Source organism: Hordeum vulgare, chromosome 2H, assembly GCF_904849725.1.
Source record: "Hordeum vulgare subsp. vulgare chromosome 2H, MorexV3_pseudomolecules_assembly, whole genome shotgun sequence".
Lineage (NCBI taxonomy): Eukaryota > Viridiplantae > Streptophyta > Magnoliopsida > Poales > Poaceae > Hordeum > Hordeum vulgare.
In genome coordinates, this window is record NC_058519.1 from 610,005,014 (window position 1) to 610,019,012 (window position 13,999).

Here is a 13,999-nt window from a genome sequence, read left to right on the forward strand (position 1 = left end):
CTATATATAAATAATACCGCGCGACAAATTCCAGCTCAATCGGAGAAAGTTTTAAACGCACTTTTAAAACAGGGTTTCGACGATGCCGCGGGCGCGTGCGTGTGTGTAATGCCCCAAGTGTAGGTCTTTCCCTTCTTGTAACCTTCCATGTGGGGCCACCTTGTCAGAGTTTGTGATGATATCATTTTGTGCCATGATTTCATGTGTGTTCCCTAGTGCTTACTTCCCTTGCATGCATGCATTACATATCATTCCTTGCCATACTTATGATTGCACGCCATGATCATGTTGCATTTGTTTTTACTAGGAGTAGTGTTGTGGTGTTGTGAGTGCATGTGATCTTGCTAGGGTTAAGTGGTGGTTTTGCACAATCTTGAGATGCATGTGATAATGGTGTGTGTAGTGTAGGAGTGAGTGCTAGTCATTTGAAGCTTTTGCAATTTAAACTCCTTTTCCCTCCTATTTTCTTTTCCATGTCAAAAATTCCTTCTTCCCAAAAATGATTCTAAAATGTCTGACGGTTAGATAAAAATGTGTTTATGAGGAGGTGCAATTTATCTGGTTTGTTCTTTGATTTTTAGAGGTGCAAATAGACTCAAAACATTAGGTTAATTACTGTTTTGCATTTATTTCAAACATCTCCAAATATTGCATTCCTATTTTTCCATGTTGGGCCATAATTCCTTATGTCCAGCAGATTTTTCCTTTTGAATTTTTGCCACGGTAGATTATGTTGTGGGTTATTTTTCTCTGTGGGTGTTTAAAACTAAATAAGAAATTCCCCTCCCAGCTTTATTTCTTTGCCCTGGACAGCATGGGCCTCCTTCTCCTTCCGGCCCAGCTGCTCCCTCCAGAGAGAGCCCACGCGAAGCCCTCTCCTTTCCTTTCTTTCCTGACGGCGTCCTCCTCCTTCCCTCGCTGTCCTCTTTCCGTCAGCACGTGAGAGAGAGAGAGAGAGCTGACGGCGCCGTGAGCAGCACGTCGAGGACCCCCTATAAGATGTGTTGGCGTCCGTGCTCGTAGCCTAGGGTTCCTCTTCTCCCCTCAGCCGCCGCCGCCACCTCTCCCAACCCCATCTCCATCTATTCCTTTCCTCCCAGGTGAGCTACCTGTAGCTAGCAGAGGGTGCAGAGAGAGAGAGTCGCCGGCGTCTTTCCGCGGGCGTCGTCGGGCGGCACGGCCGCCATGTCCGGGGGCTCGGGGCGGCTCCCCGCGTCCCATTCCCGGCGCTAGGACCCCGAGGAGCGCCCCCCCCCCCCCCCCCCCGTCGAGCTCGTCCTCATCAACGGGGCGAACCGGGCGAACTGCGTCCTCTTATTCGGTCTACGGAGGAACTGCATCAGCTCTTCTTCTTCGCCTCCGGCGTTCCTCCTTCCTGTCCGGTGCTCCCTCTTCTCCCCAAGGTGAGGGCCGCCGCCCCGTGCTTCCTCCTCCTCGGTCCGGTCCAGATCCGCGACAGAGTTCGTCGTTCTTCTCTGCCGCCATTCGTCAGGAGGTTGTGGTTGTGTGTGCGTGCAGGGTCGAGTTTGCGTTGTGTGTTGCTGTTGTTGGAAAGGGGTTGTAGCAGGGGCTTCCTCCCCCCTCTCGTCGGTAGCGCCCTGGCCAGCGAGAACCCCCCCTCGTCGCCGGTAGCGCCGTGCGGCAGCACCGGCAAGCGAGCAGCCCGCCAGTCTTCTCTGTCGTCGGCGCTCTCTGTAGACAGGAGACGAATTTTGGTAGTTTTACTTGTATGGGAATCCCCCTCTGTCAGATACCTCTTCGTAGCCCAGCGGTCGATCTCATGCGTGCCTGATGAGAGGTTCAGGGTTCGATCCCCCTCTTGGCCTATTTTGTTTTTTTTCCTATTCGGTGGCCAACGAAGCATGTTCTTTTGTTTTCCTGCTTCGTTCCTGTCGACAGTAGTGCAGGTGGTGCAGTGGCTAAGTGGTGACTTGTAAACCAGGAGGTACAGGGTTCGAATCCTAGGACCCTGATATTTGTTTTAGCTTTTTTTTTAATTTTATTGCTGCCTTTTTATTTTTTTTGTTCTTCCCCTCCCTTGTGTTGGGCAGCAAGATGGTATTATCATCTTTTCCCTTGCTAGTGTAGTTAGGAACAGGGTCCTTTGTGTGTGTGTTGCACACTTGCAAGATGATAGAGGTTGTATTGCTAGCTTTGTAAACCTTTGTGGGTTACATCTAGTGGTGTGAAGAACACTTGGTAGGAGTTGTGCTTGTGATGTGTTTTTATTGTGTGTGTTGTGCCTTAAGGAGATAAGATGCACTAGCTACTCTTGTGGAGCCCATCTTTGGGAGTTTTAGGTGGTCTAAGTTGATATTGTAGTTTCTTTTGATTGCATGGATTTAGTGAGGGTGTGGATTGTTGTGGTGGTTGCATATTGAGGATGACATGAATACTAGGAAGATCCTAGTGATGCTTGTGAGAGTGTGCACCATCACATGCCCATATGTGGGGGGTGTGCATACTCTTTTGTTAGCTTAGAGTTACCTTTGTGTTGAGCTTGATGCTAGTGCTAGTGAGGTATTGTGTGGGTTGGTGTTGTTGATGTGCATGACACAAACATGGGGTTCAAACCCCCATGTCACTTTGTCATTGTGCACATGAAACTCTCCTATGTAATTGTCATCTCATAAGCAAACCTTATGGAGTTGCCTTTTCATTTTGTTGAAAGTTTGGGCTTTGTTTCCATGGTATAGATGGAGCCCAAGGGCATGAATTTTGTGTGTTAGTAGTAGGGGTTTGTACTCAACACCATAGTGGTGTCAATCACCTCTTGGTGACATGTGTGTGCAAAATATGCCTAGACAAAGTGGGCATGTGGCTGGAAAACTCCAGATTTTTGAACTCTGAAAATTTCACTAAGTCTGGAATGCTGGAAACATTTTCTTCCCCTGTATATAAGGAAGTGCTGGTCATTCTGTTGAGAACTGGACTTAGTTCAGTGCTAGTGTTTTGAACCTGGTATGTTTGTGAAGCTTCCTGTCAATTTTCAAGTCATTTGGAGTCCAGTAGCTTGTGTTTTTATTGCTGTAAAAAAGCTTCAGAACAGAAACAGAAACTCAGGTGCAGGAATTTTCACTAAGTCCCTGAGAACTGATGGTTTTGGGAAAGTTTGTGGCCTTGTATCTTCTAGAGTTTATTTCCTTTTGCTGTGATTCTTGTTGGAGCTTGTAGTGTTCTTGGTTGGCAACAGCCACATATATTATTTGTCATATTTGAAGACCTGTAGCTATGTTGCATGTGGCTCACAAACAGCTAAGATGCAGAAACTGGCAGATTGCGTAGTTTTGCCATTTTGTTCAAAGTTTGTGTTTAATTGTTGTTGGGGTGTTCTACCTTGCTCCATTTCATTCATGTTGGGTTAATATATGTCTTGGCAACCTGGGAACACCAGATTTGTGCCAATTGTATGTGTGGTGATGAATCTTTCACGTAGGGCTTCATATCGTGTTTCGTTGATTCCCGTTGATCCGTAGCTCCGTTTGCAAAGTTCTTTACATGGTTTTGCACCGTTTTTACGAGATGCATCTGTTCATATCATTCCCATGCATGTCCAAATAGTTTAGTGCAAAGTTCTGTCCAGGAACTTGCTGTAGTTTATCTTGCTTGTGCTAGTGTTAGAAATAGTGGTGCATGCTCAACTTTCATCTCATGCATCATGTGATTGTTGCATTTTGTGGTGCTTCTGTTCATTGGATGTCATTCTTGTGTTGGGTAGCACCAGGAGCGGAGACCGATTACGTGGAGGCAGGAGAGTACGTGCAGGACGATCCAGAACCATTCCAAGCTGAGGATATCACAGGCAAGATGACATGACCTTGATCCCATATCTAGACTTGTTATGTTAGTTTCGATTCCACGTCATATTGCTTGCTGCCTACCACTGAAAATATATTGCCTCTTCATATGCCATGAGCCTAAACACCTTACCCTTTCCTAGCAACTTGCATGGCTAGGTAGGCTTGCTCAGCTACTAATGTTAGCGTTGTTAGTTGCAGGTGATTTAAACTCACGTGATGACATGAGATTGATATCATTATATTAATTTCTGTTATTTAATTAATGTATCTATATACTTGGTAAATGATGGGAGGCCTAGCCTTTTGCCGGGTGTCTTGTTCCGTTATTGCCGCCTTAGTTACCGGTTACCGGTGTTTGATTCCATAATGATCGCTCCTAACACGTTCGGGGTTGTTATGGGGACCCCCTTGATAAATCGCGTAGTGTTAAGGCTTGTCCGGCAGGACCCAACATTGGTACTATTTGCTAATCACCTAATAATAAACTGCATAGGGAATAGCTACCCCGAGGATTCTAATCAACAACCCGGGCCAGTGCTCCTCATGAGTGTTGGTCCAAACTGGGCAGACTATGGGGCCACCACAGGGCAACCTGAGGTTTGGTATACCTGTAGTGTGACTCATCCGGCGTGTCCTGAGACTGAGATACGCGGCTCTTATCAGGGTCGTCGACACGTCGGGAGGTCCTGCTAGTCCTGTCTTGCCTTAGCGGTATATCTTGCGTATAGGAATTCCGGTGAAGCTTTGGTTTTCCCCAGAGTTGAGGTTTTCCTCTAAGGAATCCGACGAGATCACGAGATTCGTGATAGAGGATGCCTTTGCGGCCTGTGTTCGTTTGTGATGGACTAGTTGGAGCACCCCTGCAGGGTTTAATCTTTCGGAAAGCCGTGCCCACGGTTATGTGGCAACTTGGAATATTTTGTTAACATCCGGTATTAGAGAACTTAAACATAAACTAATAAAATATGCCAACTGTGTGCGTAACCGTGACTGTCCCTTCGAAGATCTCTCTTCGACCGGGAACACGGTGGGGTTATGATTGCCGTAGGTAGGTGTTCGGGATCACTTTCTGATCAAGTATTCCCGATCGTTAGCGTAGACCACTATCACTTCCTTCTCGCGTAAGTTAGCCACTTATTCAGTCATAGGATGCAGCAGCCTGAAACCCTTCACCCCTTCCTTACCCAATAACATGACTAGTTCTGGCACCAAGGTCTTAGATTGCTGAGTCCCCGTGGCTCACAGATTCCTCCGAAACTCCCAGCAGGTACAGGTACCCCAGAGCTCGATGATCCCGACGGCACCCAGCTGGCGTGGCAGTACGACGAGGAGACAGATCGCCTTTACGTGAACTATCTGGAGGACTGAGCCGTGGTCGTGATCGTGGGCCTGCAGCGGGTAGCATAGCATTTTTCCTTGTTTTGTAGTCCGTACCAGAACTACCTTGTTTGTATCTGCGTTGTACTCTGTTGTATTAATAAGAAGACAGTTGAATCCCAGATTGTCTACTATATTTATTATTAGGTGCTATGTTTACTTGCTTGCAAAACACTTAGATGCGCTTCTTTCCTATTCGGGGGCCTCAACCCCCAGATCGGAAAGGACCGCATCTTGGTCGTTACAGTGTGCGATCGGACTCAGAACGGACAACGACGAGAACCGGCAACTAACAACGGATGCAAGTTTTGAATACGGGCGGCAACGGAGACACCGATGCAATGCAGATGATGTGAATGATGCGATGATGATGCGACAAATGAAAATACCCACACGACAAAAACGGAAAGAAAAGGGAATCTTCTGGAACGTCGGCATCGGGCTGTCACAGTGTGCTCCGAGGTCGGCTCCCGGAGACACTGACTATGCATGACGAGGGTCAAGAAGAGACTAGTGCTCATTAGCGGCGTCAAGGAGATCCTTGACCCGCTTCTCTTGAAGGACGCGCTCCTCGCCCGCCAAACTAGGCATTTCTGCCATAGCCGCTTGAGCAGCCCGTAAGTTAGCCACGGGGGTATCGTAAATGGGCTGCTTGCCACCTAGGATATGAACGATGACCCGGCCGCGGCCGCGGACCTCGGCGAGTCGGCTAGGACCATCATCAGTCGGAGTGAGGCCATAAGCAGAGTTATACTCGTGCTACGCGGCCTCCATCCGGCGCTTGGCAGCGGCGATGACAATGCCCTCCTCCAGGATCTGCCTGCGGGCCTCCTCGAGCGAGGCCTGAGCATCGATTGGGTTTGCAGAGATGGCGATACGCGTCTTCAAGCCAGCAAGGGTAGCATGAAGCGTGTTGACAGCACCCACAGCGGGGTCAACTGCCTGTGCTGACGCCTTACCGTGAGGCTTGCTGGTGCCGCCACCAATGACCATCACCTCCATGAGGTTGGAGACGACAGCTATGTGGTGCGGGGCCAGACACCCCGTAGATGATGGTGAACCATCGAAGACGAGCACCTCGCTAGGGTACTCATCATGCGCAGGCACCTCCTCGAGGGAGAGCCTACTGAAGCTGGCGCATAGCGCGTCGATGTCGATGCCCTCGCCGAGGTAGTGAGGCTCATCGTCGAGGCGCAAGTCGCTGAAGAGGACGCCGAAGTTTGCAAAAGCAACATAACGATGCTTGGGAGCGACCCGTCGTTAGACTCCTCATCACAGTCTATGAGACGGATTGGGACATCGACCAGCATCACAGAAACCTCCGCAAGGGCAGGCTCCACGGGCATGCTGATCGATCCGGACGCGAGGCATACGGCGGTGCTGGCGAAGGGCCCCGCCCAGAGCGTAACTCCGACCGATGCCGCGGACGGCCCCACGGTGGGCGCCAAATGTTGATGTTTACTCACGACATAAGCCATGGGTAGGCTAAAGATGTGTGGTGGGGACCGAAAGGACACCGACGGGCTCCGGAAACGGGGTTGGTACAAGTGAGAGACGCACAATGTACCCAGGTTCGTGCCTCTCCATAGAGATAACACCCCTAATCCTGCCGGAATGTATAATGCACCAGAAAGGTTACAGTGTGCTCCTTGAGCTGTTCGACGGAGGAGGAAGAAGGAGATGTCGGCTCACGTCTACTTCTCCTGGGTGTGTGTGTGAGAAATTGACCCACCCTCTGCATGGAGGGGGATCGGGGGGTATAGACGAACCCACTGACCTACAATAAGGATAAAAGTACAAAGGAGGGACCCGCCTGGCAGCCTCGCCGGCTGGCCAGGGGGTCCACAGTGGTCTTGTCTTGTCGCTGGAGGGGCCCGCCGGCTTCGAGGTCCCATCTGGCTATGGGACCCGCCAGCCAGCCAATGAAGATCTCACGTAAGGCCGACGCAGGACACGTGTAGTACGTCCAGCGTCGTCTTGCGAGATTCGTCATGGGTTGCCAGTACGGCCGTCTCCACTATTGCCACACCCAACTTGGTAATGGAGTGGGTGGCGACGGGCTGGTACTGTGCAGGGTTGACAGATCGGAGCCGGAGTAGGTCAGCGTCATGGCCGCTGACACTGTATCTGTCGTGCTCTCCAACCTTGTACCCTTGCTGACACGTATTCACCTTTAATCGTAGGGTCTCGTCATGGCCTATGATCTGATGTGACTTGAGCTCCCTGTTCGGCTAGCGGCCTCGCTAGCCGGCCAAGGAACGGCCGTCTCGCCTCTAGCCGGCAGACGCTTCCCAAACAGACAGAAGGAGGTAGCCACCTCGCCCCTAGCCGGCAGGTGATTCCTAGACGACCAGGAGGAGTTGGCCGTCTCGCCTCTAGCCGGCAGGGGCCTCCAAGCCGGCCAGGGGGATTTGGCCGTCTCGCCTCTAGCCGGCAGGGGCCTCCAAGCCGGCCAGGGGGATTTGGCCCGTATGGAACAAGTTGTGGTTTTCCTTTAATCTTGTATGCGAAGGAGTAGGCACGATGAGCCTACCCTGGGGTTATCCCCCGTCATACATCAGCAGACCAAATCAGTTTTCACATTACCTTTCGACCATTTGGGTTAGAGCTTGATGAAGAATCATGTTCTCTCTTGGTTTCCTCAAAAGCAAGATCTAAGCAGTTTTGGCAGAAATTTGTCCAAACCTCCCCAAACCCCAAGCTAAAGTATCCTCCTCATGTCTTGGGGAAGCTCTGATTTTGCGGATCTCATCTACATCACAAGGCAAGAAGTAATTCTAAAGAAGCTCAACATTCCAGGACCCATTAGCATTAAGGAGCTCAGATACGGAGCAAATGCGGCAAAGGCCTTTTGGTGATGCCGGTTAAAAAGAATGTGGTCTCGGTACCCAGTTATCTCTCCACACTATTATGCTTGCTCCATTGTCGACCCTCCATACTAGCCCTTTTTCAATAGCTCAAGACCATAGCTAATTGCTTGCCAAGTCGGCGAAGCATTCCTAGAGAAAACTGTATCCTCTAGCTTACCTTCTCGGTAGTATCGTGCCTTGAGCGATCGTGCACAAAGGCTGTCGGGCCTATCAATTAGTCGCCAAGCTTGGCGTGCCAAGAGTGCTTGATTAAATAGCCTGTAATCGCAAAATCCAGGCCCACCTTTACACTTCGGTTGCAACAAATAATGCCAAGTCTTTGGGTGCACTTTCCTACGACCATTTTTAGATCCTCACTATAAGTTTCTAACCATCATTGTTAGATCATCACATACTAAAAACGGAAGCTTGAAGATACCCATTATATAAGTAGGGAGAGCTTGTGCTACTGACTTTATTAATACCTCTCTACCAGGTTGAGCTAACAAGCCATCTCCCCATTGGATTAGCCTCTTGGTGAGACTAGCTTGCAGATTCTGAAAACACCCCTTTGACATCCGCCCTTCAGGTGTAGGGAGTCCTAAATATTTCTCTTTAAACACCGGCCTTGTTACATTTAGTTTGTTATATAATATTTTCTGCAACAACGATCGTGTTGCAGAAACATCTATAGAATTTTATTTACAACAGTGTTTGTTATAGAATATTTTCTACAACAAAGATCGTATCGTGGAAGTTTTTTATTAAAAAAATCGCAACAAAGATCATGTTGTACAATTTTTTACAATAGAAATCATGTTGTAGAAACGTGTGTAACTTTTATTTTATAACAGAGACCTTGTTGCAGAAAAATGATGCAACATAAATAATATTGCAGGAACTATACGACGGCGGCAGAACGGTTGCAACGTTGAACGATGGATATGTCGGACAAGGCTCCAATGATCTTTATTCCCGCAACAAGATCTTGGTTGTAAAATATCTTCTCTATTTCCCACCAACAAGATCCTTTGCAAAAATTATAACATCTTTCACCCCTTCTCTGTCTTCCGTAACGAGACTTTTGTTGCAAAAATTCCGTCTAAAGCAAGTATAGCATCACTTCGTAGATTTTGTCCACAAAAATCAGTGATGAGTGGCACATGCTTGTAGCATTCAAGGCCCGGCCGACAATGTCGACACCTTACGTGTTTGGTTTCTTGTATTGCATTTGGCTCGCATCCATCATGCAATTTATTTGGTTGTTTGGTATGCTGCATGTCCAGTTGGGCCTGGCCCGACCGATGAAAAAGGCCTCCGAGCCAGGCTGAGTGGAAACACAAGTTTCGGCCGTTTCCGCGGAAAAATCCTATTTGCCGCTCTGTGTGAAGCGGTGTCGAGGCCTCACACAGAGCGGGCGGGGGGATTGGGCTGGACCAGGTAGCGAGGGAGCCTTGCCCGGTTTTGGGAACCTTCTAGAGGTTTGAACCGTTTTTTTTTTCTATTTCTGTTTCAAAATTGTTCTGCATTTTCAAGAAATGTTCTGAAATTTGAAAAAATGTTTTAGAATTATAAAAAATTCTGGAATTTGAAAAAATGTTCAAGATTTTGAAAATATGTTACGAAATTTGTAAAAATGTTCTGGAAGTTGAAAAAATGTTTCAGAATTTAAAAAAATGTTCAAGATTTTGAAAAAATGTTCTGGAATTTGTAAAACTGTTCCGGATTTTGAAAAAATGTTCCGGAATTTAAATAATGTTCCGGAATTTAAAACTGTTCAAGATTTTGAAAAAATGTTCTGGAATTTAAAAAATGTTTCGAAATTCAAAAAAATGTTCTGGACTTTCAAAAATTGTTATTTAAATTCGAAAAATGTTTATTGCTTTTAAAAAAATGTTCTAGATTTTCAAAAAAATATTATGGAGTTCCATAAAAAAAGCAGAAAGGGAAAAAAACTACAGTAGTTGTGCACCTATTGGGCCGTCCGAGTCGAGGGTCGCCATGTGCGGAGCCCCGACTGGTTGCCGCACTGAGCGGCGAATAGGAGGTGCAGTTTCCGCGAGCCTGCGTCGGTGCACCCGCGCGTGCACGGACGCCCACACCCACGCGAGAAAGAGGGTAGGGTTTCTCTCCCTGTCGATTCCCACCCCAGACGCGCCGCTCTCCTCCCCCACCACTCTCTCTCTTGCGGCAGATCTCGTCCGGCGCCTCGCGAGCTCGTCGCCGACGCGCATCCTCTCGGCGTAGAGGTTGGTTCTCCTCCTCCCTCCATCCCTCTCGGATCTGATAGACCCTAAACAAAAGGCAAGTACGCCGCCGCCACAAGGGCACCTCCGCCTGCACGGGAGCAGCTGCCAGCCCTCGCGAGCTCGTCCCCTGCGGACGCTTTGGTCGGAGCGGAGCTCCTGGCCATGGTCGTCGTGGCCATGGGAGCTGCTTCCTGTACAGGCTGCTCCCACACGCACCAATGTTGACCCTTGCTCACACGCACGCGCATGGGCATGGGAGATGCTCCTGCACATGCTTACAAAGGTCCCTGTAGGTCCTTCTTACTATGGATCTGAACCTCTTGTGGAAATTAGAAGGAATCAGCAGGTGGAAAATATAGTTATGCAATCATATATCCTGAACAGTTTTTGCACATATTTTATTTTGTTTTAATGTAAATATTATCAGTGTTAATTTATCAGTATTAATTTATAAATCGGGTGGCAAAGGTGGGTAAATATTCTACAACTTCTAGGGGGCATTCGAAAATGGTTGGTTGAGAAATTGAAAAAGTTAGGGTCAGACGACTGCAAAACGATTCATCACGGTGAAAGGAGCCACGAGGAGAGCCTCCCACCTCCGATCCCGATCTGAAAAAAAACCCTCGGCCACACAGGGGCCGCTAGGGTTCCCGCCGCCTCCACCGCCACCCCGCCGGCACTCCGCCGCCGCAGCCGCACGTCCAGCCGGCCTAAACCTCCTCTGCCCCGCCTCACGCGCCTCCCTGGAGCAGCCGCGCCCGCCCAACAGGGCCGAGGCCTAGCAGCGGCGTCGTGGATTGGAGTTGCCGCTCCCACCAAGCAGCGCCTCCCCCCGGAGCTCCGCCGGCAGGTAGCAACCTCCTTCCTCCTGAATCCCCCCTCCTTCATGTTCTGCTTGTTAAGAAAACCAAACACAGCCTTAGAGGGCCGTAATTGAAGACATGATAGTAATAAGGATTTAGTAATGCCGTTGACACTATTTTCATGCTATTGACTTGCTGGAATTTGTCTGACTTATCCAATCAGAGCATTGCAGAGGGAAAATAGTAATGGAGTTGATAAATGCTAACCCTGTGATTCATGAGAAAAGAGAGAGGCGCACCCGTCAGGCACCAGAAGACATAGATGAAAATGCAACAGAGGCCATAGACCAGCTTGAGATATTTGATATCCTTTTTTTTTTCCTTTATGGATCTAGTGTAGCTTGCTTTGCTGCTATACTTTATTGACCTGGTGCCGTGTTAGCATAAATACCTTGTACTCCTTAATATTCTTACATCATATTAGAGACATAAAGGACCCAGAACATCCATACTCATTGGAAGATCTTAATGTGGTAAATGAAGACTCGGTCGAAATCAATGATGAACTTAGTCATGTCAGGTAAGTTGGCACCTGTCTATTGGAAATTTGGCTGCAGCAATTCAGGCATCATGATGAGATTAAATCGTGAGGATTCCTGCTCGCTTTGGTTTCAGGGTTACTTTCACCCCAACAGTGGAGCATTGCAGTATGGCCACTATCATTGGCCTTTGCTTACGTGTGAAGCTGATGCGGAGTCTTCCACCTCGTTACAAGGTATACTGTTGGTGTGCGGTAAAAAGGAACTCCTGCTATTATAGTTCCACAAGTAATCGTAAACTGCTTAAAAAGAGAACAGAAGAGAAGAAAATAATAAATAGTTCAATCGTGAACTGCTTAAAACAGAAAGGAAGAGAGGAAAATAACAAGCTGCCTTAATATGTTGCTGAAGCCATGGTAATTTGATTAACATGTCAGCGTATTCATATTTTAATTTAGGAAGTCTTAGAACACCGAGCTTGATGAGCCATCTGTGCCAGACCACTTAGGGCCAGTTCTTTTGGGGCTTATGGCTAGCTGTCTACCCTCTCCCCATCTTATTCTAGAAGCCTAACCTAAATTTTTATTTTAAAGAAGAAGCCTACTAGTTAACCCTTCATTATTAGGCTTATAAAATAAAATTTTAGGTTGGGCTTCTAGAATAAGTTGGGGAGGGGGCAGCTTATTTCCACAGCCATACATAAGCCCCAAAAGAACTGGCCCTTAACTTGCTACTGCCATTATAGAAGAAGTTTTTACTTCAAAATTCAGATACCGCAAACACACTCTGGAGGCAGAATAAGTGCAGTTTCTAATTTCAGTTATGTGTGGTGTAAATGCATCATTAATGGTTGGAAACAATGGTACTACCTCCGTCACAGTTTATAAAATAGAAGGCATGCACGTGTACCTAGGTCGTCAATTTAACTTATATAAAATTTATTGTTTAATATAAAAATTATATCATTAGAAAATAGAACATCTAATGTTTTTAATGATATATTTTTTGTAATATATGCTTATCATTAAGTTGGTCAAATTGACGACATAGGTACACGTGCCGGACTTATAAACTGAGATGGAGGGAGTAATTCATTAACATATTGCTAAGCATTTCATAAGCAAATTTATTGAGGACTAATTAAGTAGGGTGGATTTTGCTCCTGTCAATGTCCTGCCCATAGTTCCTTCAAAACAACCAGACATTGTACTGATTTCTGACCCCTGTAGGTGGACATACGGTTGACTCCTGGATCACATGCAACTGAAGCTGCCGGTATGTGTTCTACGATATACTTCATCTTTATACCTTACAGTTACTCCCTCCCTTGCGGTTTATAGGACTCAAATCTGAAATCTCATCAACAAGGTAGATTGTGAGTGGATGACACGAGTTTTGTGGATACAAAATTGCCCAATGAAATATTCCTCACTTATTCAATTTCCAAGGCAATAAGTGCAACACCCTCTCTCTCATTGGATTTACATGGTGCATGTAAAAAAAGATGCATGCGTCAATAATTCCCCTACTTACATTAAATATGGTGTGAGACTCGAAGCTAATTAACTCAATTGGACTCAAAGTGAGCCTTATATAATGAAAATCTGAAAATTTTGAGATAAGCCCTCTAAACCAAAAAGGAGGGAGTACCACACTATTTTTAGCCTAGAACAATATCTCAGTATGTTTTTTATCCCTTTTTTCCCAGTGAACAAGCAACTGAGCGACAAAGAACGTGTGGCGGCCGCGCTGGAGAATTCAAACCTGCTGGACATAGTGGAGGAATGCTTGTCACCGACGCTCGGTTGAGACCTGAGTAGGACTGGAAACCAGTGTGTGGATATATTCCTAGACCACAACAGATATTTGAGAAGAATTATAGGCGGTGCAGGACGTGTGCATGAATTTTGAGGCCCCATGCCTCTCTGTAAGCACATTGCTGCTGCTTCAGCTCTCGTATCGTAGTGGTAGTATGTAGGTCGTCGAGTGCTGCTATTTTTTTCTTGGAAGAACTGGGTGCTGCTACGTTTTTGTACGGTCCTGATTGTACATTGAGGGATAATAGTGCGGTGATCCGTGCCGTCTCTAAAATTCTGTCTGGGTTACTGTTATCCTGGGTCATGAATTGAATATATCATGCTTATCCTTTTATTTGAACTTGATGTTTTATCCTTTTTTATTTAGTCGTGCTCGAGTTGCTGAAGAAAAAATAAAAGGGCAGCACTACTGAGGGATGGTGTGGTGATCCGTGCTGTCTCGTGTCTATGTCCAGCATAACCGTTCTCCTCGGTCATTATTTCACAATCATGTTTGAATAGAATTGTTTTCTCTTCTGTTTAGATTTTATTATAAATATATGTGTTTTTTTTTTGAGCGGGAGAT

General features: G+C 47.0%; 1 protein-coding gene across 1 annotated transcript; it reads left to right on the top strand.

The window, feature by feature from the left end:
* Positions 1–10,989: 10,989 nt before the first annotated feature.
* Positions 10,990–13,774, top strand: LOC123427777 (protein AE7-like; the record flags this gene model as incomplete). The annotated part of the gene is made up of 6 exons (XM_045111893.1): positions 10,990–11,125; positions 11,302–11,442; positions 11,553–11,658; positions 11,754–11,853; positions 12,847–12,892; positions 13,326–13,774. Coding segments are annotated over 6 exons (630 nt in total), but the record flags the coding sequence as incomplete, so codon positions are not given.
* Between the last annotated feature and the right edge of the window lie 225 nt (positions 13,775–13,999).